General features: G+C 43.7%; 1 protein-coding gene across 7 annotated transcripts in view; it reads right to left on the bottom strand.

Annotated features, from left to right (window-relative positions):
* The window catches only part of LOC306925600 (PHD finger protein 20-like protein 1), a 54,548-nt gene that overhangs the window by 30,247 nt on the left and 437 nt on the right, over positions 1–23,864 (bottom strand). For 3 of the 7 annotated variants that reach the window (XM_079504528.1, XM_079504527.1, XM_079504531.1), the window contains exons 2-11: positions 21,236–21,323; positions 17,349–17,595; positions 16,408–16,492; positions 13,953–14,041; positions 12,686–12,901; positions 11,946–12,054; positions 8,073–8,234; positions 7,215–7,373; positions 4,923–4,982; positions 2,465–2,767 (exon numbers count right to left, since the gene is read on the bottom strand). In XM_079504528.1, the coding sequence (XP_079360654.1) occupies positions 2,465–2,767; positions 4,923–4,982; positions 7,215–7,373; positions 8,073–8,234; positions 11,946–12,054; positions 12,686–12,901; positions 13,953–14,041; positions 16,408–16,492; positions 17,349–17,595; positions 21,236–21,318 (1,513 nt within the window). In that variant the 5' untranslated portion in view covers positions 21,319–21,323. Of the gene's footprint in view, positions 1–2,464; positions 2,768–4,922; positions 4,983–7,214; positions 7,374–8,072; positions 8,235–11,945; positions 12,055–12,685; positions 12,902–13,952; positions 14,042–16,407; positions 16,493–17,348; positions 17,596–21,235; positions 21,324–22,503; positions 22,528–23,111; positions 23,135–23,864 lie in introns of those variants that run through there. The other 4 variants (XM_079504530.1, XM_079504529.1, XM_079504532.1 and 1 more) reach the window with 4 other exon arrangements.

Below are 23,864 nucleotides of genomic sequence, written 5' to 3'. Positions count from 1 at the left end.
TCTGTGACATCATGGACACTGCTAAAATATCTAAAACCACATATTACACACAAAGACCCCCAGGAAAGTGTTCTAAATCTTCTAAACGTCATTAACATATATTGTTTTGCAAAAAGCGTGAAGTGTCCCTCTTTAACTCATTCTGGGCGGGAACGCCTTTTGTTGTTATAAGCATTATGTTATACTTTAGCTATTGAAAAATAGCAGATCTACAAGCTCATAGCGCGCCATGAACTTGTAGGTCCACTATTTTTGAAAAATCGTGAAAATGTGGTCACAAATCTTTTAATATATATTCTTTCAGAGTGAACGTTTTTAACTCAAATCTTTGCTTCTGGGGGGGGGGGGGGGACACAATATATTTTCAGATGGGGGTCGGTGGCCAATTACAGATAATTCTGGGGGTCCTTGACAAGAAATATTGAGCACCACAAACAAACAAGCAAACATAGGTATTTCAGAAAAGACATTTTTTAAATTTCGATGTCAGGCCAAAATGGGTTAAGGAGGAAGCAACAATACAGGAATCCATACAAAAGGGGGTGTCATATATCCTCTGGACAGGGCAGAACCGACGGGATTTGTTTGCACAGGTGGCTTGTGGTCCTCTAATCTCCTTATCAAAGGACTAAAGGTAGCTCCCCAACAAACAAGACCACCGGTGACGTCATCAATGGGAAATGCAAGCCAATAGATACAGTACTGCATGCAGTGCGGTACAGTACGTCACCCCTTCCTCCCCCCCCTCCCCCCCCCCCCCTTCACTGTATAAGTTTCTTTTCCCTTTTTACCTCCTCTATGATGATTTCCTGTTTTGACTATTATAGTTGTGTATATTCGCACGTCTCTAAATGTTTTGATGAATTGAAAACGGTGGGCCCTATTGTAAACAAGTGTAATGCTTTATGGTGTCGTCCACTCACAGTTAACAGTTTGTTGTGTATTTGAGTTGTACTTGAAATGTACTGTAATTCTGCAAAACTGTTAATAAATCAATCAATCAATCGTTCTATTCCTGTAAAGTTGGCACGCTATAATGGAAGCCCTTGAGTTAATACAAATACAATAAAACAAAAACAACCTAATGTTGTCACTTCAATGGTAGGCGGGTTTCTGAAGTGTCCACAGCCCTACTATGACCCAGTAGTGAGGACCAATGGGTGAAGTCGTCCTTATCATGAGCATTAGTGAGGACCAATGGGTGAAGTCGTCCTTTGAGTGTGTCAGTGTTCCTCATTTTGCAGGGGACCCTCTGGAACTACCAACTACTTTGTATGTATGTGATGTATTGCCATGCTTTTTGTTCTTGCTTAACACATTCTGTACATAGGACGTCTGGAAACATCATAGGGACTCGAACCGATGGGGTACAGACGACGTCTGTAGACGTCCTAGCGTGTCCTCAATGATACCGGGCGAGAGAGGAATATTCAGATTTTTTTCCTTTTTTTAATTTGTCAGTTCGCCTTTCGGCTACCGTATGCTACGCTCTGAGCTCTGAGTCTCTCCCGCAAAATATGAACGCTTTTTGGATCATATATCGTATAAATTAAAACGATAGCAATGTAAGCTAGCAATGTAAAGCAAACTATTTTTAGCTGATTTTTTCCGGGTCGTGGGGTTCAGAGTAAAAGCGGCCATGTCTTTCCGGCACCCCAGAGCTCCTATTTTGAAGGAATCCCGGCAACGGTTGTGTTAATGTAAGTAGCTCTGAATTAAGAGCGTCTGCTAATTGCCTAAATCATAAATTGGAACCTCCTCAAGGCCCCCCTGGGGGTCCCCCGGGAAAACCCCACTGTCAGAATCCGTCAGTGATTCATCTTTACATCTGTGTGCGTGGATGTGTGTGCGCAGAGATTAAAACAGGGTGCATTTTGCATCCCAAAACGCAGTTTATAGTTAAGGGACGCAATAAAACAACGACCTCTGCATCCACGGGATGCACTACTGTACTACTGTACTGTTTTTTATTCTAGTTTATTTTGATAGCTTTAGTTATAATAATCATTTCTTCTTCCGTTTTCTACATGAATGTAACCACATTATAACCATATAAAATGAAATGAGTTAAATGCTGCAATTTATAAAAAAAATAAATTAAAAAAAAGGGCAAAGTATGACTCCTAACGTGGTTGAAGTTGGGACTCATAAAATGTCCCTGGGACTCATCTAAAAGACCATCCCTGCATCCCGGGACTCGTTATATTGAAAACCTATTTACATCACTGTGTGTGTGCCCCTTTTGGTGTTAGCATTACGTTATGCTTTAGCTATTGAAAAATAGCAGATCTACAAGCTCATAGCGCGCCACCGAGTGGCACGCTACGAGCTTGTAGGTCTGCTATTTTTGAAAAAATCGAAGAACCACTGACATAGAAACATAGCTTTTTTCAGAAAACTGTCAGGATGTAGAAGACATTTTTTTAGAATCCGATCTCAGGTCAAAATGGGTTTTAATAATTACACGAGGAGGAAGACACGGTCCGTCTCCTCTTGGAGTCGAGCAGCTCCAGGGCGTGGGCCGTGGACACGGGCGGCAGGGAGGCGGAGGTGGCCCGGGTGCGGACCACCCGGTCCGGGGACGGGGTGGCGTGGTGGAGGTTCTGGAGCAGCCCGGGGGGGCTGCCGCTGTGGTAGTACTTGAGGTGGTAGTCCAGCAGCTTGGCCTTGCGGAAGGACTTGGAGCAGCCGGGCAGCGTGCACTGGAACTGCCTGGGCTCCTCGCCGGAGGAGGACGGCGGCTCGGGAGCGCGCAGAGACGACAGGACTGGTCACAGGACAAGGAGAGAGGAACTTGTTATAGTTTTGGGCATTAATATAGCAGAGGCTCAACGATAAATAAGTGATCGTTGCAAATAAGAGTGCAGAGAGAACAGTGTAGCAGTGCCTTAAACCCCATTCTAGACGGGAAATACCTTTTGGTGTTTATAGCATTATGTTATACTTTAGCTAGTGAAAAATAGCAGATCTACAAGCTCGTAGCGCGGCACTGAGTGCTGCGCTACGAGCTTGTAGATCTGCTATTTTTTTTTAAATTGTCACAATGTGGCGCAAATCTTTGAATATATATTATTTAAGAGCAAACTTTTTTTTTTTTTATATATATATATATATTTTTTTTTTTATCCCACGATTTTGTAACCCATTTCTCACCACTGTGTCAATTATCTAATGTGATCGTGGGCTCTACACACCCTCCGCCAACCTAGTCCCCATATTTATTTTAGAGCAAACGTTTTTAACTCAAATCTTTGCTTCTGGGGGGGGGGGGGGTGTTCCCCTGAAACAACATATTTTCAGATGGGGGTCAGCGGGCCAATTAACATATATTTTTGGGGGTCCTCGACATGAAAATGTTTGAGAACGACTAACATAGAAACATGGGTTTTTCCAGAAAACTTTCCAGAAGACATTTGTAGAATTGTCCTTGGGTCTAAAATGGGTTAAAGAAACTAGGATACCAGGTAAACTGGGCTAAAACATGCTGAACCTGGCAGCGGTGGCCGAACGGATTGCGGAGCGGTCTTGATACCGGAAGGTCGCCAGTTCGAATCAGCGGCCCGACACGTTAAAATTACCACCGTTGAAGTGCCCTTGAGCAAGGCATTGAACCACTACGATTAAATGTGTTCTATGAGCAGGGCCTGGCTGGAAACAAGTTCTTGAGCTTAGCCCAGATACCCTGGGTAAATATAGTAATCATTTCATTTCAACCTAAATAACATCTAAATAACATTCTGTACAGACGAAACTATGCATACCAGGTAAACGATGAACACATCAAGTACTTTGTACTGTCATAAATGTTCAAATGTTGTCAAAAGCAGGACAGAGAGAAGGGAAAGTACAGTACATGCAGTAAAGGGTCCTGGTTCGGCTGCTCAAGGGCCGAGCGATAATGGTATGCACTCTACCAGGTATGCCCTGTAGCTTCAAAAGTTATAATAAGTAAAGAGTAAAACTGAACTTGCTAAATTAATCAAAAGCAGGAAAGAGCTAAATAAAAATGAGCCCTGGCGGAGGGCTCGTCCGAGAACGGCCTAGAGAGAGAGAGAATAAGAGGCACTGGAAATGTCTGCGTCAAACCTCGACACAATAACATTTAAACCATGTAGCCTGCAGTCAAATTTCTGCGCTCATTCAAAGTAGCAGCCTGTGTTGTATGGAAGGGACAGAGTGTTGTGAGGCGATGGTGGAAGTGCAGTCTGTGCTTTATGGCAGGGGTTCTCAACCCGTGGGTCGCGACCCCTCGGGGGGTCGCCAAATTATTTTAGGGGGTCCCCAAATTATTTTTTTTTAAAAAAGGTTTTTTTTAAAATTTTATTTTCACGATTTTTCAAAAATAGCAGACCTACAAGCTTGTAGATCTGCTATTTTTCAATAGCTAAATTATAACAATGCTTAAAACACCAAAAGGGGTTCCCGCCCAAAATGGTTTAAGGTTATTCTAGCAGTCCATTTATATTGGGGGTCGGGAGGGGGCGGGGCGGGGGTCCCGAGACGTTGCCGAAGCATTTCCGGGGGTCCCCGGCCAAAAACGTTGAGAACCCCTGCTTTATGGAAGGGACAGAGCGTTGTGAGGAGATGGTGGAAGTGCAGTCTGTGCTTTATGGAAGGGACAGAGTGTTGTGAGGAGATGGTGGAAGTGCAGTCTGTGCTTTATGGAAGGGACAGAGTGTTGTGAGGTGATGGTGGAAGTGCAGTCTGTGCTTTATGGAAGGGACAGAGTGTTGTGAGGTGATGGTGGAAGTGCAGTCTGTGCTTTATGGAAGGGACAGAGTGTTGTGAGGTGATGGTGGAAGTGCTGTCTGTGCTTTATGGAAGGGACAGAGCGTTGTGAGGCGATGGTGGAAGTGCAGTCTGTGCTTTATGGAAGGGACAGAGTGTTGTGAGGTGATGGTGGAAGTGCAGTCTGTACGTACTGGGTTCTCTGGCGTGTCTGTTTTTGGGCGTCCTGACAGAAGAGGTCCTCACGCCCACAGCTGGAGAAGACCACAAACACAGCAGGTTAAAAACCAACAGTATGTTACCGTTACCAATACTGCTACCATCAACACTACTGCTAGTATACAGTTGGAGGCCTTCGATATTGTCCTTTTCTTTTTGCTGAGGTTTGCGTGATCTGCGCAAAAAGGACAGTTAACCCATTTTGGGCGGGAACCCCTTTTGGTGTTTTAAACATTATGTTATAATTTAGCTATTGAAAAATAGCAGATCTACAAGCTCATAGCGCGCCACCGAGTGGCGCGCTACGAGCTTGTAGGTCTGCTATTTTTGAAAAATTGTGAAAATATTTATTTCAGAAAACTGGAGGATTTAGAAGGATTTTTTAAAATGTTGTGGTCAGGCCTAAATGGGTCAAATGATAAGGGACAATATCGGTGGCACCCAACTGTACATTGTGTATTTTGCCCTGCCACTAAAAAGAGAGCATAGAGCACCGAAGTCTGACGTCACTTTCAGTAGAGGGCGCCAACACACAGGTTTGTGTATTTTTTGATTTGTATTGAAATCTCCATAGGGCGATTTTATGTCGCTTCATATAAGAACTGTGTTTGAAAAATAAACCGACCACCCCGGCGTTTCTGTCAGGGGAGTGGCTGTGTGTCGTTAATGATGTCCATTCATATTTGATACAGCCAGTTTATAGAGAAAATGGAATTAATGTGACCGCAAAAGCCTTGAAACTACATGAATGCAATGTCGCCGAGCATATACGTCACGCCCAGCTGTCAACATATTGCGTTCCTGAGATTCCTCGTTGACGTAAGCTCAGCTGGTGGTGACTCGACTCGTACTAACCACGATACATTATATATCAATAAAATTAAAATTAAAATAAACGTAATTAACGTTCAGTTTCTGTTGTGCGACGGGCTGCGGGCAGAAGCAGCCTACCCGGAAATGTAGTCTCTGGGTTGTTTGGCTCGTTTCTAACGCTTATTTTGTTACTCTTTGGGTATATTTGTACATTTCCACCTTCAGTCGATGCTTCATATCCATATGAGTTAAAAGGCCGGGGTGATGGGTTTATTTTTCAAATACAGTTCTTATATGAGGCGATCTAAAATCCCCCTATGGAGAGTACAATGCTTATAAAAAAATACACGAACCATGGGACTGGCGCCCTCTACTGATAGTAGAGGGCACTGACGTCAGGACTTCGGTGCTCTATTGTGGTGATTTGTTGTATATATATATTTCATAGGTACTTTGAGGTGTATCATGGATGTTATTATTTGCTGTTCTGTAATTTGACATGTACGATTGTAATTTAATTTCTGCCTCTTGGCCAGTGCCCACTTGTAAAAGAGACAAAAGTCTCAATGTGTTTTACTCAAAAATTAAAAGATTAAAAATAAAATAGTTTGAATCATCTTCACGAGGATCTGAGACTGGAGCAATGCGATGGGAAGGTTTGTTTTCACACCGCAATGAACTGGTTTGGATGCATAGTTTTTTATGTGTAAATGTCAACAAGGATGCAGTGTTCGCTGTCAATAATCAACCTCACCAGCCTGCAGTAATTCACAACATAATTCCCTCATATGAAGCCGGTTTATACATAGCCACAATGTTTTTTTTTTTATATAATTTTTATCCCACGATTTTGCAACCCAGTTTTTTCACCCAGTGCCAATTATCTAATGTAATCCTGGGCGCTACACCTCCTCTGCCAACCTGGGGGGCAGCGGACTGACCTCATGCCTCCTTCCATGCATGAGGAGTCCAAGCTGCTTCTTTTCACCTGACAGGGGGGAATTTCCCTGGCCGGACGTAGCGCGTGGAAGGAACACGTTATTCCGACCAGTTCCTTTCCCCTCCATCAGGCGCCCCGGCTGGCCAGGAAGAGGTAGTTTAGAGACCAGGATTACTGCATGTTTTTGTGAGGGTACCTACCCTAGGGGACACGGGAGAACATGCAAACTCCACACAGAAAGGCCCTATCGCCAACCCCACCTCGGGTATGGGCACTGATGACGCGGAGGAGGGAACGCGCCTCCAGCGCCCACAGCGTCCCCAGCAGGAATCGAACCCAGGACCTTCTAGCTGTGAGGCGACAGCACTACCGACCGTGCCACCGTGCCCCCTCCCACTGTGCCCCCTCATAGCCACAATGTAATGTAATAGCAACACAGCAATGTACAGGTAACTATGTGCATACTATCTTTGTTGAGCCGAGCTGCTCGAGCATCAGTTTCACATGCGGTTACCTGCGATAGGGGGCGGTGACTTCTCTTCTAGGACAACGTGATTGGTCGAAGGGCTGTCAGTCACCCGGCTCTGTTCCATGGCTGGCTGGGCCGGCGTTGTGGGCGGGGCCCACGTGCAGTAGTTGTGGTGACTTGACTCCTCCCTCTCCGTCGATGCACCTGGGCACGGCGTCGCACAAAAGCATCAACATTAGCAGATGTACAACGTGGCGCAAAGCGACGCGTTTTGAGCTTGCAGATCTGCTACTTTTGAGTTTGAATTGGACATATGAGTTTCCACCCGACCCGACGGAGACGATATTCAAATAAATGTTCCAAAACATCTGATTACTTCTAAACCTTTTCCAGGCATGGAAAACTTGTTTTTCTTCGTTCTTTTCTCTCCTAATTTCAAATATGTCCAGGAATTTCATGAGCGTGGGAACCCGGGAGAATGATTTGATTATTTCTGTGGCGTGGGTGTCTCACCCGGTGTCTGGGAGAACGCAGCAGGCTGCGGGGCACAGGGCTGCTCGTGGTGGTGGGAGGATCAGACTTACCCGGTGTCTGAGAGAACGCAGCAGGCTGCGGGGCACAGGGCTGCTCGTGGTGGTGGTGGGGGGGGAGGATCAGACTTACCCGGTGTCTGGGAGAACGCAGCAGGCTGCGGGGCACAGGGCTGCTCGTGGTGGTGGTGGGTGGGAGGATCAGACTTACCCGGTGTCTGGGAGAACGCAGCAGGCTGCGGGGCACAGGGCTGCTCGTGGTGGAGGTGGGTGGTGGGAGGGTCAGACTTACCCGGTGTCTGGGAGAACGCAGCGGGCTGCGGGGCACAGGGCTGCTCGTGGTGGAGGTGGGTGGTGGGAGGGTCAGACTTACCCGGTGTCTGGGAGAACGCAGCGGGCTGCGGGGCACAGGGCTGCTCGTGGTGGAGGTGGGTGGTGGGAGGATCAGAGGGCGCGTCCGAGGTGGGCGCTAGGCGCTGCGAGCGCCGCCTCTGGCTGCAGGTGAGAGAGCAGGAGGGGGCGGGGTCAGTGTGACCTGGAAGGAAGGAAGGAAAGGAAACAAATGAGTGGAGTTAACCCATTTAGGCCTGACCTCAACATTTAAAAAAAAAAATCTTCTAAATCCACCAGTTTTCTGAAATAAATATTTTCACGATTTTTCAAAAATAGCAGACCTACAAGCTCGTAGTGCGCCACTCGGTGGCGCGCTACGAGCTTGTAGATCTGCTATTTTTCAATAGCTAAATTATAACAATGTTTAAAACACCAAAATGGGTTAGAATCACAATTCACCCTTTTGGCAAGTCCCGCCCCTGTGGTTGTGCCCCTCGTCTCACCCATTGGTTGCCGTTTCGTGGTTGGACAAAAATCCTCTCTCTCCGTCCACTACCATTGAAATAACATGTTTTTCCAGTTGCTTCGTATTGATATTCTGTGCATTCAATTCTTATTTTAACCCATTTTGGGCGGGAACCCCTTTTGGTGTTAGCATTATGTTATGCTTTAGCTATTGAAAAACGAACGACTGACATAGAAACATAGCTTTTTCAGAAAACTGTCAGGATGTAGAAGACATTTTTAGAATCTGATCTCAGGTCAAAATGGGTTAAACTTGGTGTCAGTAGAAAAAGGAACATCACAGGTACAGCACGGTGACTCTGCATATCATGTTTGTTTTCTAGTTTTTTTCCAAAAAAAGATGTTTTAGCAAATTCAACATAAACAAGGCGGAACCAGGGCCGGAAAAAGGCAGAAAGAGCCTGCTGGTCAGGGACCAATCAGAAGGCTGACAAAAAAGGGTGAATTATTGGCTTAGGAATCAGACAAAAAACAAAAAAATCTTTACATTTGAAGCAAGCATTTGAAGCAGCCTCAAAATCCAGCAGCCTCAAAAAAGCGAGCACGTTTCTCTAGAAACATGTCCTGTCCCCACAGCCCAAGAGGGTCTGCATACCGGGCCAATTCAATTCGAAAGGGGCTTTATTGGCATGAGAAAACATACATTGCCATAGCAAACAAAACAAATGTATGTACAATAAAATGTGAATAGAGAAAATGTGTAAAACTCTCTTTCCCCCCCTCTCTCTCTCTCTCTCTCTCACCGTGTTGTCCTTCTCCAAGCTCTCCACAAAGAAGTCCCTACTCTGTAACAAACGTCACTCTTCTTAAAGGAGGAAGCAACAATACAGGAATCCACACAAAGGGGGGTGTTATATACCCCCTGGGCCAGGGCAGAACTCATGGTCTTTGTTCAAACAGGTTGCTTGTTGTGGCCCTCTCTCTCTCTCTCTCTCTCTCTCTCTCTCTCTCCTTATCAAAGGAGTGACACTTCTGGCCACCCACAAACAGTGGGTGTTACTGTGGAGCAATTCCCTAATCATGAAATGATAGGTCGAGATGTTTTTTTTACAGCATCCAATATCTCCATATACAGCTCACAGAGCGTCACATTGCAAGCTTTTAGGATTGATGTCCTAGTATTTTTAAGTGTTTTTGAGAATTACACCATAATCTCGTAAATTGAGTGTAGGTTATGGACTTTGGTGGGGGGTTGTGGGTCATGGGGGGTGGTCTGGCATTTGGGGGGTTGTGGGGGTATGGAGGTGGGGGATACAGGGTTTGGGTTGGAATTAGCATTGAGCAACCGTTAGCAACCATTGAGTTTCCTGCACTACCTGTACCTTGTAGACCTCTTAGACCTACTGCACATAATGATCACAGCTGCTACCTTTAAACCCATTTAGACCTGAGGCCAGGTTCTACAAAAATGGCTTCTAAACAGTTTTCTGAAAAAAACCTATGTTTCTGTGTCAGTGGTGCTCAACCTTTTTCATGTCAAGGACCCCCAAAAATATATGTAATTGGACCCCCATCTGAAAATATGTTGCACCAGGGACTCCCTAGAACCAACGATTTGAGTTAAAAACGTTCGCTCTGAAAGAATATATATTCAAAGATTTGCGCCACATTTTCACGATTTTTCAAAAATAGCAGACCTACAGACCTACAATAGCGGACCTTGTAGGTCCGCTATTTTCCGCACATTTTTCAATAGCTAAAGTATGACATGATGCTAAAAACACCAAAAGGGGGTTCCCGCACCAGAATGGGTTAAAACTGAGGCAAAGTGACTGAGGCTGGGTGACTCCCATTATCTGCTGGGCAAAGTACAACAATGTGCAAACACAGCAGCAATACAAGATTCGTGAGCTGCTGCTGTGACAGGAGAAGGATATCAAATGGAACACAACCACCCTAAAGACTAGTCATTGTGTGTATTCCTCCACTGGCTGCATCGAGTGATCTCGGTTACATAGAAATTGATTTATTGGAGATCTTGACTTTCAATTTATATTTTGTTTTGATTGTATCGTTCCACTTTTTGCTTTGGCAATGTAAAGTAAACGTATGTTTTCTCATGCCAATAAAGCATGAATTGATTGAATTGACTGCAAAAGAGTGCTGCTTTTTTTGTTTCAAAAAGCTTTATACAGACCTGTGTTTTTACTTTTATTTTTTATTTACTTTTGTCCTGTTTGTCCTTGTTTCGTTGGGGGGGGGTGTACGTTGTTTGTTGATGTTTGTGATGAGAAAAAAAAATGGGTAACTATGTGCAAAGATTTTCTTGTCAGATGTGCTGCTTAACTGTCCCCAATACAAACAAATTAACGGAGCTGAACGTGAATCCCCCCCACCGCCCACCCCTTTTTTTCCCTCACTGTATATGTTTCTTTTCCCTTTTTACCTCCTTTATGATGAATTCCTGTTCTGTCTATAGAAGTGTCTATTTGTACGTCTCTAAATGTTTTGATGATTTGAACATGGTGGACCCTATTGGAAACAAGTGTAATGCTTAATTGGGTCGTCCACTCACAGTTAACAGTCTTTGTATTGAGTTTGTGCTTGAAATGTACTGTAATTCTGCAAACTGTTAATAAATTCTTCAATCAATCAATCAATCAATCAATAAAAACTACCGTATATATCTATATATATATATTTGAAAAAAAAAGCTTTATACAGTGTATATATAATAACAAGTATATAAAAACGAATTAATGTGACATAGCTCTGTTTAAAACAATGCTATATCCTGTTTAACTGTATATACTTTCCATTTTCTTAAACTCGCTTTAGCAATGTAAACGGGTGTTTTCTCATGCTAATAAAGCTCCTTTGAATTGAATTATGCTGGGGATGCTTCACACCTCCCCCGGCGTTTCCTTGCACTTCAATATAAAGGATTGTGGCAGCTACTGAAATAATTATATTATGCACGAATGCACATAATTATACATACGCTGAAGTTCTCTTTTTTTGTGTTGCTCTTTTTAGCACTATCCCTTTCTTTCTATTATTGTTATTAGCTATGCTGCTGCATTGTCATGAGGACAAGGAAAACAGATTTTACTCTTCGGGCATTACCCCTAAACTTATTTGCCTTTTTTGTTTTTACCATTTTGAAAAACATTTTTGAATAGTTCAATATAGCCGATTTACAAGCTCACAATGTGTCAAAAAAGTGTAGATCGGCTAGTTGAACTATTTAAAAATGTTTTTCAAAAAAGTAAAAAAGAAAAAAAAAAAGGGCAAAGAAGTTTGGGGATAAGAGATAACAAAAATATGGCCTGTGTACACAAGATGTTAACAATAAACACAACCATGAACCTTTATGGAGGATGGGCCAAATACCAGCACGCGCGCACACACGCACGCACGTACACACACAGTGGTAATTAGAACATACCTGTGTTGTGTTTGTTGTCTGTGGTGAAGGGGGGCGAGTCAGAGTCCGACTGAGGCTCGTCCTTCACTGAACTTCCACTGCTCCCACAGCCTGCCGATGCCGAGACGCCCTGACACACACACACACACACACACACACACACACACACACACACACACACACACACACACACACACACACACACACACACACACACACACACACACACACACACACACACACACACACACACACACACACACACACACACACACACACACACACACACAGAGAGAGTATTTTCACAGTGTCAACACTGCCTCAATCAGGGCCAAACAGACAATCGTAAAGTGCGAATTATCTATTTGTACAAATGTATTTTGCACTCTCTCTGGGTTAACTAAGCATTGAGGACATTTACTGTGTCGCATCCAGTCATACATTAATTCATCTTTCAAGATACATTTGGTGGAGCACCGGCTGCCACATGACATCATCATGGGGGGGGGGGGGGGAACACACAAGGTAAACAGAAAAAGTCCATAGACTTGGCTGCCACATGAGGTCATGGGGGGGGGGGGGGGGGGGGCGCACACAAAGCCAGGCTTCAAAATGGAGAGGACCAAGAACCAAAAAGGGTTTACCATCCATAGTTGACTACCTGGATTGTGGGCGGGTCTTTAAGCTCCGCTACCTGGATTGTGGGCGGGTCTTTGTGCTCTCCTAACCTGGATTGTGGGCAGGTCTTTAAGCTCCCCTACCTGGATTGTGGGCGGGTCTTTGTGCTCCCCCTCTCGTCTCTTCCTCCCGCCGTGCGTGTCGTCGTCCTCGTCCGTCTCTCGGTCGTCCTCGTCCTCCTCCTCGTCTTCGTCCCCCTGGACGTCGGGCCGCAGGCGGCTGCTGTTGTTGCTGGTCCGTGGCTTGCTGAAGCTCCGGGAGCGCGTGGCCGTGGCCGCCTTCACCAGAGCCACCCAGTCCTGGTCGGTGCGGAAATGCAACGCAATCCACAAGTAAGACGCGCGAACGCGGGAAGCGAAGGCAGCTCGTAAATTGCAATAACAATTAGAATAAATGACGTACTTTAAGTTCTTTTTTAAATTATTATTAAGTGTTTTTTTAAAGATTTTTTTAGTGTGTGTGTATGTGTGCGTGCGTGTGTTTTTTTGTTTTGTTTTTAAGTTTTTTCTTTTTAAGTTTTTTTTTAAGTTAAGTTTTTTTTAAGTTAAGTTTTAAATGCAACGCAATGCACAACAACCATGCATCATTCAATTCATCAACAGGCCCTGAAAGAATATATATTCAAAAGATGTGCCGCATTTTTACGATTTTTCAAAAATAGCAGACCTACAAGCTTGTAGCGCGCCACTCAGTGGCACGCTATGAGCTTGTAGATCTACTATTTTTCAATAGCTAAAGTATAACATGATGCTTAGTTAAAACATCAAAAGGGGTTCCCGTCCAGAATGGGATATATTACGCATTAACCCATTTAGACCCCGAGGACGATTCTACACATGTCTTCTAAATCATCATTTAAATCAACAGTTTTCAGTAAAAACCTAATGTTTCTGTGTCAGTTGGTTGTCAAAGTTTTACATGTCAAGGACCCCCAAAAATATACATGTAATTGGCCGCCGACCCCCCATCTGGAAATATGTTGTTCCAGGGACCCACCCAGAAGCAAAGATTTGAGTTAAAAACATTGGCTGTGAAAGAATACCTATATATATATTCAAAGATTTGCACCACATTTTAGCGATTTTCCAAAAATAGTAGACCTACAAACTTGTAGCGTGTCACTCGGTGCCGCGCTATGAGCTTGTAGATCTGCTATTTTTCAATAGCTAAAGTATAACATAATGCTTAAAACACTAAATGGGGTTCCCGGTTCAGAATGGGTTAATAATACATGTAATCAACAAATAGCTATATTTACAGAGGAGAAAAGGGGAAAGGAGAGGAGAGAAAAGCAGAGGAGCGGGTAGGAGAGGATTCCCTCAGAAAAGGCAGCAGGTAAAATTTGCTGACCTGTCCCTTGGCGTCTTCTGGCATTGACTTGATGTGGATTCTCTTCACACTGCGCACCACACCGTCATAGAACTGGACACGGTACATACCTGCACATATTAGGGCATTAAGCAACTAGTCGACTAGTAAATCCACTAGTCAACCTTGTTGGTACTAGTTGATAAGAAAAAAAAAAAAAAGTAATTTTTTTTATTTTTTCCCCGATTTTGTAGGCCTCAAAATCAGGTAGATTATAGTTAGAGTCACCAATGTACACAGTTTTTAAATGTACAAATATTTGTATAAAAAGATAGGTAGTTAAACAACTAGTCGACTAGTCAACTAGTAAAAATGACTAGAAGTGAATGCCCTAGCACATATGACACACACACAGTAGAGCAATTCACCGGGTTCCCCCCCCCCCCCCCCCCCCCCCCCCCCCCCGAAAATACCCGAGTTGACCCGAGACCCGCTCGGGTCGGAGTCGTGTTTTAACGTAATCACTCGGGCAGGGTCGGAATCGGGACGTATCCCCCTCGGATCTCGGGTCTGTTCAATCATTATGTGTAATGTCCGAGTGGGTCCGAGAAGACCCGTAGGCTACTGTGTGTGTGTTAACTGTCTGTGCTTTTTTGTTGTTGTTGTTGCAAATGTTAATAAAATATTAATTCAGTGTGTGATTGTGTGCCAGTCTGACTGAGCCTATATACTCTTTCTCTCTGTCCGCTGCATGTGCGCTCATGCTCCGCACGGCTGCGGAGGAGAAAAACGGGGGAAAAAGTTCTGTTTAAAGTGTGATCATTTAGGCTGACCTAGGATCAGGTTAGTGTTGCAGCGACACGAACGGCTGTGTTACGTGTGATGATTATGCTGATTTAGGATCAGCAGCGCAAGACTTACCACACAATTCAAGGCCCAGTCCTGCATGGTTTTGCCTTGCGCTGATTTGAATGAAAACACCGGCGTGCAATTATACTTTATATCACGATCAGTGTTGACCTCAACGAGGTGAAGGCAAACTAGCAAAGCTCAAATCAAATTAATATAAGAAGGATTAAAGCAACCATGACAACTCTCCTGTGTATCCCATTCCCCACACGTGGATAAAGAAGAGAGCAAAGTAGGAGCTGTTTATAAGTGCATTGAGTGTCGCGCCTTGTTAATATTCCATTCAGCCAAGACCGGTACATGCATGATGCATGTGCTTCTGCTAAAACTCTGATGATTGTGTGTAAAAACAAATGATCTGTTTGGTTAATTTTAAATGCAGGCACGCTGAGGAGACGCGTAGAGACAAGACTCTTTTTTTCCCCTCTCCCACCCTCTACTGCAGCGCGCAGTCTCTCTCTGTCTGTCTGTCTGTGTCTCTCTCTCTCTCTCTCTTTCTCTCTCTCGCGCTTTAAAGGGATAGTTCAGATTTTTTGAACTTAAGTTGTATGAAGATTTTACTGCGTGGCCCCCAGTGCCCCCCACAAAATGACCGGAACTACTTGATATTTCACCAAAACCAGAGCAGAACTCCCACCCTGGGACTCGGGCAATCAATTAATACAGTTGCAACCACTATATTAATGGCAAGTATTTCATACAACTTAAGTTAAAAAAATCTGAACTATCCCTTTAATCATAAAATGGTAATTGGTCAATACGTTACAGTATTTCTATATAGTCCACATTTATGTCTGCCTGGCTCAGCTGGGTCGGGTCTCTCGGAATGTCGGAAATAATCGGATCTCGGTCGGACTCGGCGACGCAATTTGAAAGAAATCTCGTAACGGGTCGGAATCCGACGAAATTGTCACGGATCCATTCGGGTTTGGTTTAACCATTTGAAAATATTTTCGGAATGGATTCCATTTGATCAACTCACTTCCTTGTTTTCCGACAAGCCCTGCAGCTGGCCAGACGCAGCCAGCGCAAACTTATGGAATACTTTTTGTGTTGTGTTTTGGGTCAATGTATTCATTTATGTTTAGTAATAGGTAGCCATGTAATAAGCGGGATAATATCTGGCTAGGTGTCGGGAGATAATTCACCTTCAGGCCGAGGTGGTTAAACTCCCTGTCGGTGAATTATCACCTGACAATGACCACTTAGCCAGATATTATCCCTTACTTTGCTAGTAGTACTCACTAGGGCATTAAGCAACTAGTCGACTAGTTTACTAGACTAGTTTACTAGTCGACTAGTAAATCCACTAGTCAACCTTGCTGGTACTAGTTGACTAGTTGATAAGAAAAAAAAGTTTTTTTTTTTTTTTTTTTTTCTTTCCCGTAGGCCTCAAGATCAGGTAGATTATAGTTATATTCACCAATGTACACAGTTTTTAAATGTACAAATATTTATTTCCCCAAAAAAAAAGAAAAAAAAAGATTTTATTTATTTTTTTACATAATAGGTGGTTAAACAACTAGTCGACTAGTAAAATAGGCAACTAGTCAACTAGTTGACTAGAAGTGAATGCCCTAGTACTCACCCTCTTTGTTGACAGCTTCAATCTTTGCAGGGTAGTAGCGACAATCTGTCCAGCGAGCCAGAACCTCCTCACCATCTCGGAACTCCTGCATAAAGGCATGCGTCGCTTAAAAAAACAACTCCTGCATAAAGGCATGCGTCGCTTAAAAAACAACTCCTGCGTTTAAAGGCATGCATCACTTAAAGGAGCATTCAGTGATTTGGGTGATTTGGAAAAAAAACCCGGTCCACCCGGTAACAAGATGTGCACATGCACACGCTCTACAGTGGGGGAAGTACAACAGACCAACAGCACGTGCACCAATGCCCGCCCCACTCGATCATGATTGGAGGAAGGCCCCTCTCATCCTGATTGGATGAAGGCTTTGCCACCCAAAGCCCAAAACGAAACTAGGTTCACGATACGATTTGTCACGATATTAAAAAATATATATATTTTAAAGAAAAATTACCGTTTTCTTTTAATTTTATATAATTTATCTTCCCCCCTGAGATTTCTTATTTAACTACATTGCAAAAGAAGTAGCATTACTTTTGACAGTGCAGAAACATAATTGCCTTCCTTGATGAGCATCAACGACCATCATCACCCATGGGCACAGTCACAGACACACACAGCTCCCCTCTACAGTGCTCTACTACTGAATCATTTCTCTCCAAAAGCACTTGAATATGATGGAATATGACTAAAGCTCACATTTCACATCACACACTAGCCCCCATAAAAAAAAAGAAAAAAAAGATATATTATTTTTATTTTGAAAATCGATTTTTTAATTTCAATGAATCGATTCATATCGTCGGGATTAATATCGATATATATCGATATACGATATATCGTTACATGTCTAATAATAAGCCTTGATGCATGGCAAGAAGCATCTCAATAACATGAGACATCTGTGTGTTTGTGCGTGTGTATAATCCGGTAAAGGGTTCTACCTGCGAGGGAGAGACTGTGGATGTTTGTGTGTGGTGACAGTGTGCGTTTGTATGTCGTACAGTCTTGTCGTGGTGGTGGTGGTGGTCGTCGTCCTTCAGCCCCTCCTTGCGGAGGGCGGGCCTTTCGAGGGGGCGGAGTCGGCTGCTGTCCCAGGAGATCCACTCGTCGTAGCGATGGCTCCAGCGCTCAAAATGCACCAGCAGCTTGCCGTTCTCTGGCTCCAGCTTCTCTATACGGGCTGGGTACCTGAAACACGCAACACGCAGAAGTTACACGCCATGAGTGAAGAATTAGTTGAACTGGGTGCACCAGAGCTCTATACGTTTTTGGCTGGGGACCCCCTGAAAATGCGCTTGGACATGTCTCGCGACCCCCTCCCCACCACCAATACAAATTGTTTATGCATGCACTCCAATGTGTACTTATGTAAACTCCATTTTCCAGCCATGCAGTCGCAAAATAAATAAATAAAATAAATAATTTGGGGACCCCCACAAAATAATTTGGGGACCCCCAGATTGAGAACCCCTACTCTATACGAGTAGGGGTACGAGTTATGCTGTTTTTTTATAAATGGTAAATGGTGCATTTATATAGCGCTTTTATCCAAAGCGCTTTACGTATAGATTGTGCATTACATTCACCCAGTCACACACCGATGGCGGGGGAAACCATGCAAGGCACCAACCTGCTCCTCGGGAGCAATCAAGGTTTCAGCAGCATCTTGCTCAAGGACACTTCGACACTGACTCTGAGGGGAGAGCCCGGAATCGAACTGGCGAAACGTGCGGGTTCCCATCCGGCTGTTCTGCCACCCCAATCTACAATCACATCATCTCTTTGCTGAAAACAGCAGATCTACACGTTCACAACGGAGCGCGTTGCAACTGCATATCTTCAAGCTCAGAGTCACAACACAATGCACTGTGAAATTGCTAGATCTGCTATTTTTTGCCAAATGCTCGCCTTCAGAATAGGAACACTAGGGTACATGTGGTTTAATGGTCCAAAGAAGAAGCAACAAATTGTGTCTAAAAGATCCTGCTATCGCTAGCACCATGGGAGACGTGAGCAGCTATGCAGAGAGAACCGACTAGTTTGTGTACAGTTTGGCACAGCTGTACAGTTCTGGAGGCTTGAGACCATTTGTGGAGATTACCATGGCTAGTTTAACCACTTAAGTCTCATTTTATACTTTTATACGTGAAGATAAGAGTAGACAATCAATCGACAACAATTGTGATGCCTTGTGAACTTGAAGAGCTATTTTCTTTGCCTATAATGACATACCCAAAACTAGGGACTCCATGTTAGAATAGTCCCCAGTGCCCACTCCTTGCAGGGGTGTTTTGGTCACTGACTTATATTTGCAGTTGCACATACTGTACGTGAAATGTATCCATTATATACTAGGAGTAGTGAGTGTCATTTTACGACACCACACAGATAACTCGTCATACTGCCGGGCCCCTTCCCTAGCTACTTCCTTCACAGCTGTTACCGATGATACTAAATGAAGGCTCTGTTCCATTCTGGTCAAACAGAGTCAGAGTGCTGCTTATTGTGCATGTTGGCTCTGCTACACCAGTGGGTCTCAAAAGTGTCCAAATGGACCCGTACAGGTGTGTAACTCTGAGAGTGTACACATCATGGAACCAAATGGACCCGTACGGCTCCATTTGTACACTCGCAGAGTTATGGGGGGGGGGTCCTTGAAATTAAAACGTTTGAGAACCACTGTACACAAAATGGAACAGAGCCTTAACCCATTTTCGGCGGGAACCCCTTTTGGTGTTTTAAACATTGTTATAATCTACACGCTCGTAGCGCGCCACCTAGTGGCGCGCTACGAGCGTGTAGGTCTGCTATTTTTGAAAAATCGTGAAAATATTTATTTCAGAAAACTGGAGGATTTAGAAGAATTTTTAAAAATGTTGAGGTCAGGTCAAAATGGGTTAATTATCATCGGTAACACCTGTGAAGGAAGCAGGGAAGGGGTCCGGAAGTAGAAAGAGTTATTCTGTGTGCATAGAGCCTATTTAGGGGGTGTTGCTCTGGGACCCACATGGACACATTGGTGGCCTGGCCTGGAATCCAACCTCGGACAACGAGGGCCTCGGGCTCACTAACCACTCAGCTATGGCCACGCAGGTTGAAACTAAAGTGTTTAATTAAAAGGGATTTCCGTTTTCCTCCTGACACTCTGGTGTTTACATTCTCCGGGAAAACATAAAGGACTGATGATAAAAAAAAAACAAAAAAAAACAATGGAACATTGTGTATTGTGGAGCGGTCAAGAGGATATATTCAATGAATCAAAATAGTCCAAAAGCTGGCCTGTATGATGCAATTAACTTAGTCATAAAACAAACTACACTGTCTTTGTCAGAACCATGTAGAAGTTATACTTTTCACATTTCCTGTTGTCGTCTCATTGAAAAACCCCAAAAGAGTACACCGGCCTGGCTGCAGGCTTTCTCCTTTGGGGATATTAATAAGAAAGTCAGGGAGTGAAGTTAGGTACCGAGATGTCTAGATTAGTGAGACTACCTGCAATACTTTGTTCACATCAGAGAAGCTTTACAATTGTACAATGCCTTAGTGAGGTCATAATCCCCCACTCTGCAACACTGTACCATTTCTAATGTTTCCAAAATAGGACATTGCTGGACTAAAATGCGGTTTTATAACAGTTCAATTGTCATTAGGCCTATCTCACAGCATTTCCCCGCCCCCTTTTTACGCCCCCTTTTGGAGATAGTGGTGTTATTTTTTTTGCGGTCCATAGGCTTCCATGTTAAGAGGTATTTTCACAAGCCACAAACTACCGTTTTGTAAAGGTAAGGTTTATTCTACTTATTTGAGTTGTTATACCATTGTGTTTTCTTCATATTATAATATTATTATCTTTGACATTTTAACATTAGGAAATGTACTTAGATTCTCCAGAGAAAAAAAAGTGTAAATGCCTAATGTTAAATGACACCACTATTTACCGGAAGTGGGCGTGGAAAGGGGGCTGTGAGATAGGCCTAGTCAATTAATGCATACTTTGTGAGCGCACTATGATGAATGTTGCATATTATTTCTAGGAGTTTTTGCAGGGGTTGACACTAAGGTCTCAGAGGCACTTTGCCAGTCGGGCAAGTACAGGTCGTGTTCTACTTGCCCACAGGCTTTGCCCACTTGCCCGAAAAGTAAATCTTCCATTATAAAATGATAGGTAAAATGTCAATTACAGTTCAATTTAACATTTGTTTTTTACTTTCTGGCTGGGGCTGTGCGATAAAAAAAAAAAAAAAAGTCAAACCTCAATTCTTATACCAAATAAATACCTACATAGCTATTAGCCATGAATATATAACTATGGGTTCACACTTGTTATATTATATTTTTAAGTGAAGCCACAGTGAAAACAGCACATTGTAGGTAAACAGTGCTCTTATTTTACATTCCACAGACTAGGAGACATTCAGGTGTTTAGACCGATATCTCGTGTTGCGTTTATAGACAGTTGCGCACTTAGGGCCGATTCATACTCCTATTTTACCGCTGTAGTGCCGAAACGATTTCGGCTCGTCAGAAATTTTCAGTAGCACCGAAGAGCCGACTTTAGGACGGTAACCGCCCCCCCCCCCCCCCCCCGAACCTCAAATGACGTCACATCGTAGGCTCTACGGAGCCGAACCGACTTTTATTCGGCTCTAAAATAGGAGTATATGAATCACGCCTAAAGTTGCCCAGTCGGGCAACCTGAAGGCACCTGCCCGGGAGTTTTATTTTAGCTGCCAGGGTCAGGTGGGCGACCCTTAGTGTCAACGCCTGAATGACTATGGTCAAGTTCATAATTCTATCTATAGATAACAGTCCAGTGTTAGTGCCGTACCATTTCTTCAGGTAGTCCTGGGCTTCCACTTTGGCTCCCACCTCAAAACTGATTCCAGGTCTGTTGGGGGGTTTTCTGCTCATTTTGCCTGGTTCACGACAGATAATCACACAGATAAGAGGACGTACAAGTCAATTTAGTACCCAAATACTGTGTTCCTGACTGACAAAATATATTCCCTGTCCCTGATGATACTAAAAACGGTTGCTGATGATACTAAAAACGGTTGATCTTTATTTTAAAAAGTTTATGTTTAATGTAAATATAACCACAGTTTTATGCTACCTAGGTCATTCTGAAGTGAACAGCGGATGGTTTATCTTGTGCAGCATGAGCTGACCCAAGAAGATCACCGAGAAATCAAACTGAGGTTGGATGCCCGGTGCAGGCAGTTTAATAGTCCCCCAGACAATACGCTCCGTTGCAAGTGCAATGACCCAAATTCAAACCATTATTTATTCTCGAAAGACATTGAGGTTGCCCTAATTTGCAGTGTCGTCGAGGTGCATCACAATACAATTTCACATCAATGATAAAAACAAATCCGAAAATAACTTTCCCCTATCGTGTGATCATACAACACAAGTTTAAAAGCAGTTGCACGCATTTGTGGGTAGGTCTGCGATAAAAAACATTTAAATTGACCGTGTGTTATACGAGAACATAACGTAAACATTTTAATTTAAGCTGTAGCTCATTCCAAGTGGTTGGGGCACAAAAAGTTAAAAACAAAAAAGGCTGTTTTTCCCCAGTTCAGATTCAGATTCAGATGCAACTCATCAACAGAATAAGTACACCACGCGGTGCTACCAAATCATCATGAACTGTACGGTTACAGTATGACTTGACTGTAACATGGCTATTGGTTTTATACATCGACAATTGAGTTGACAGACAGGCGTAGGTTTTCAGCAAGTTTCTTTGCTTGTGAAGTCTGACAGAGAGCATATTCATAGTTCATAGTTTTAGGTGATAATTGAGTGACCACAGAAACGGTGGTGAGTCAAAACAGAGAGATGCGTAGCCGAAACGTTTGTCTTTGATTCATCACGCGAGAATAAAAACTAAAACGCAGTCTTGGTGTGTGCGACCCATATTACCTTTATTTCCATAATATGATTTGAACAGGTAACGCACCATAAAGGCTCATACATAGTCTGGATTTTCGGTGGCGAGGTAACCACCGAACTACAACATGACGTCACGGAGCCGCGGTGAAGAGCAAACCACCGCCACCGCTCCAGCCCTTCTCTCTTGTTTTTACTCACCACCGCTCAACGTTATTTCAGCTCCGGTGGTCACCTCACCACCGAGAATCCAGACGAATGAATGAGCCTTTAAGTCAGAGCGCGGTGGTCACAAGAAAAGTTATCCATGTTGTAGTTTTCCCAACCACCGCAGTGGTCACCTAAAACTGGAGTATGGCCGTAAGAGTTCTGTTCAGTGGTCCTGGTGGACTAGCTAGCAACGTGTTTCGCAGTCTGTGTATGTAATATTGCATTGTCAACATATCTGTTTAACAGCAGAATATATACTATAACAGTGTCATAACTAATTTCCCCATTGGGACAATACAAATCTATCCAATCTAGCTCTGAACAGAAGTCTAAAAGAGGGCATAAGGCTCTCTAGCATTTGGAACAGAACAGTACTGTCTAGCACTACTATAGACACATGTTATGTAAACTGACAGCTTATCAAATGTGTCTAATATCAGCTGAAGTAACTTAACTGCTGAGTTGAATGTCCTGTGAGGGACATGTGAGGGCATGCCCCCCACAGCTGCAGCCGCTTAACCATTGCATGCAGTTACACTTCAGGTTTATAGCCAGGGTTCCAACAGTTACAGCTAGACAGTTCAGTTCCATACATTCACCTGGATCACTTGGTCTGTGGAACTGCTCAGCTGCTTGTAATCATATCACAGTTTAATTCTAGTATGTTGTCAATGTGTCAAGGCCAGGGGCCGGTAGATGTTCCACTGCACAATAGTCAACTCAAGTGTATCAACATTAACAACAACACACTCCAGAATAGATGAGACCTTTTCGTGTGTGTGCAACCAGTTCAACAGACCTAGCTACTGTCAGTTTATCACCGTGCTACTACCAACATTAACCCTGTGCTGTCCTGTGCTGCTAGAAATACAGTTAGCATCATAATATGCTAAACCTTAATGCTGTGTGCACGTAGCCACTGACCTGCCATGTAGCATAGTAGCACCGTGCTAACCTTTATGCTGTGTGCACTGTATGTGCAGGTTAGCTCTACTGGTCTACCAGTTAGCACCATATGCTAACCTTAATGCTGTGTGCACGGTTAGCCACTGATCTACCAGTTAGCACCATATGCTAACCTTATTGCTGTCTGTGCAGGTTAGCCAGTGATCATCTACCAGTTAGCACCATATGCTAACCTTTATGTGTGCGCTTTCTGTGCAGGTTAGCTCTACTGATCTACCAGTTAGCACCATATGCTAACCTTTATGTGTGCACTGTCTGTGCAGGTTAGCTCTACTGATCTACCAGTTAGCACCATATGCTAACCTTTATGTGTGCACTGTCTGTGCAGGTTAGCTCTACTGATCTACCAGTTAGCACCATATGCTAACCTTTATGTGTGCACTGTC

This window comes from Electrona antarctica, assembly GCF_951216825.1.
Source record: "Electrona antarctica genome assembly, chromosome: 6".
In the NCBI taxonomy this organism is placed as follows: domain Eukaryota; kingdom Metazoa; phylum Chordata; class Actinopteri; order Myctophiformes; family Myctophidae; genus Electrona; species Electrona antarctica.
Note: the sequence above shows the minus strand (reverse complement) of the source record. Positions and strands in the feature narration are given on the sequence as shown.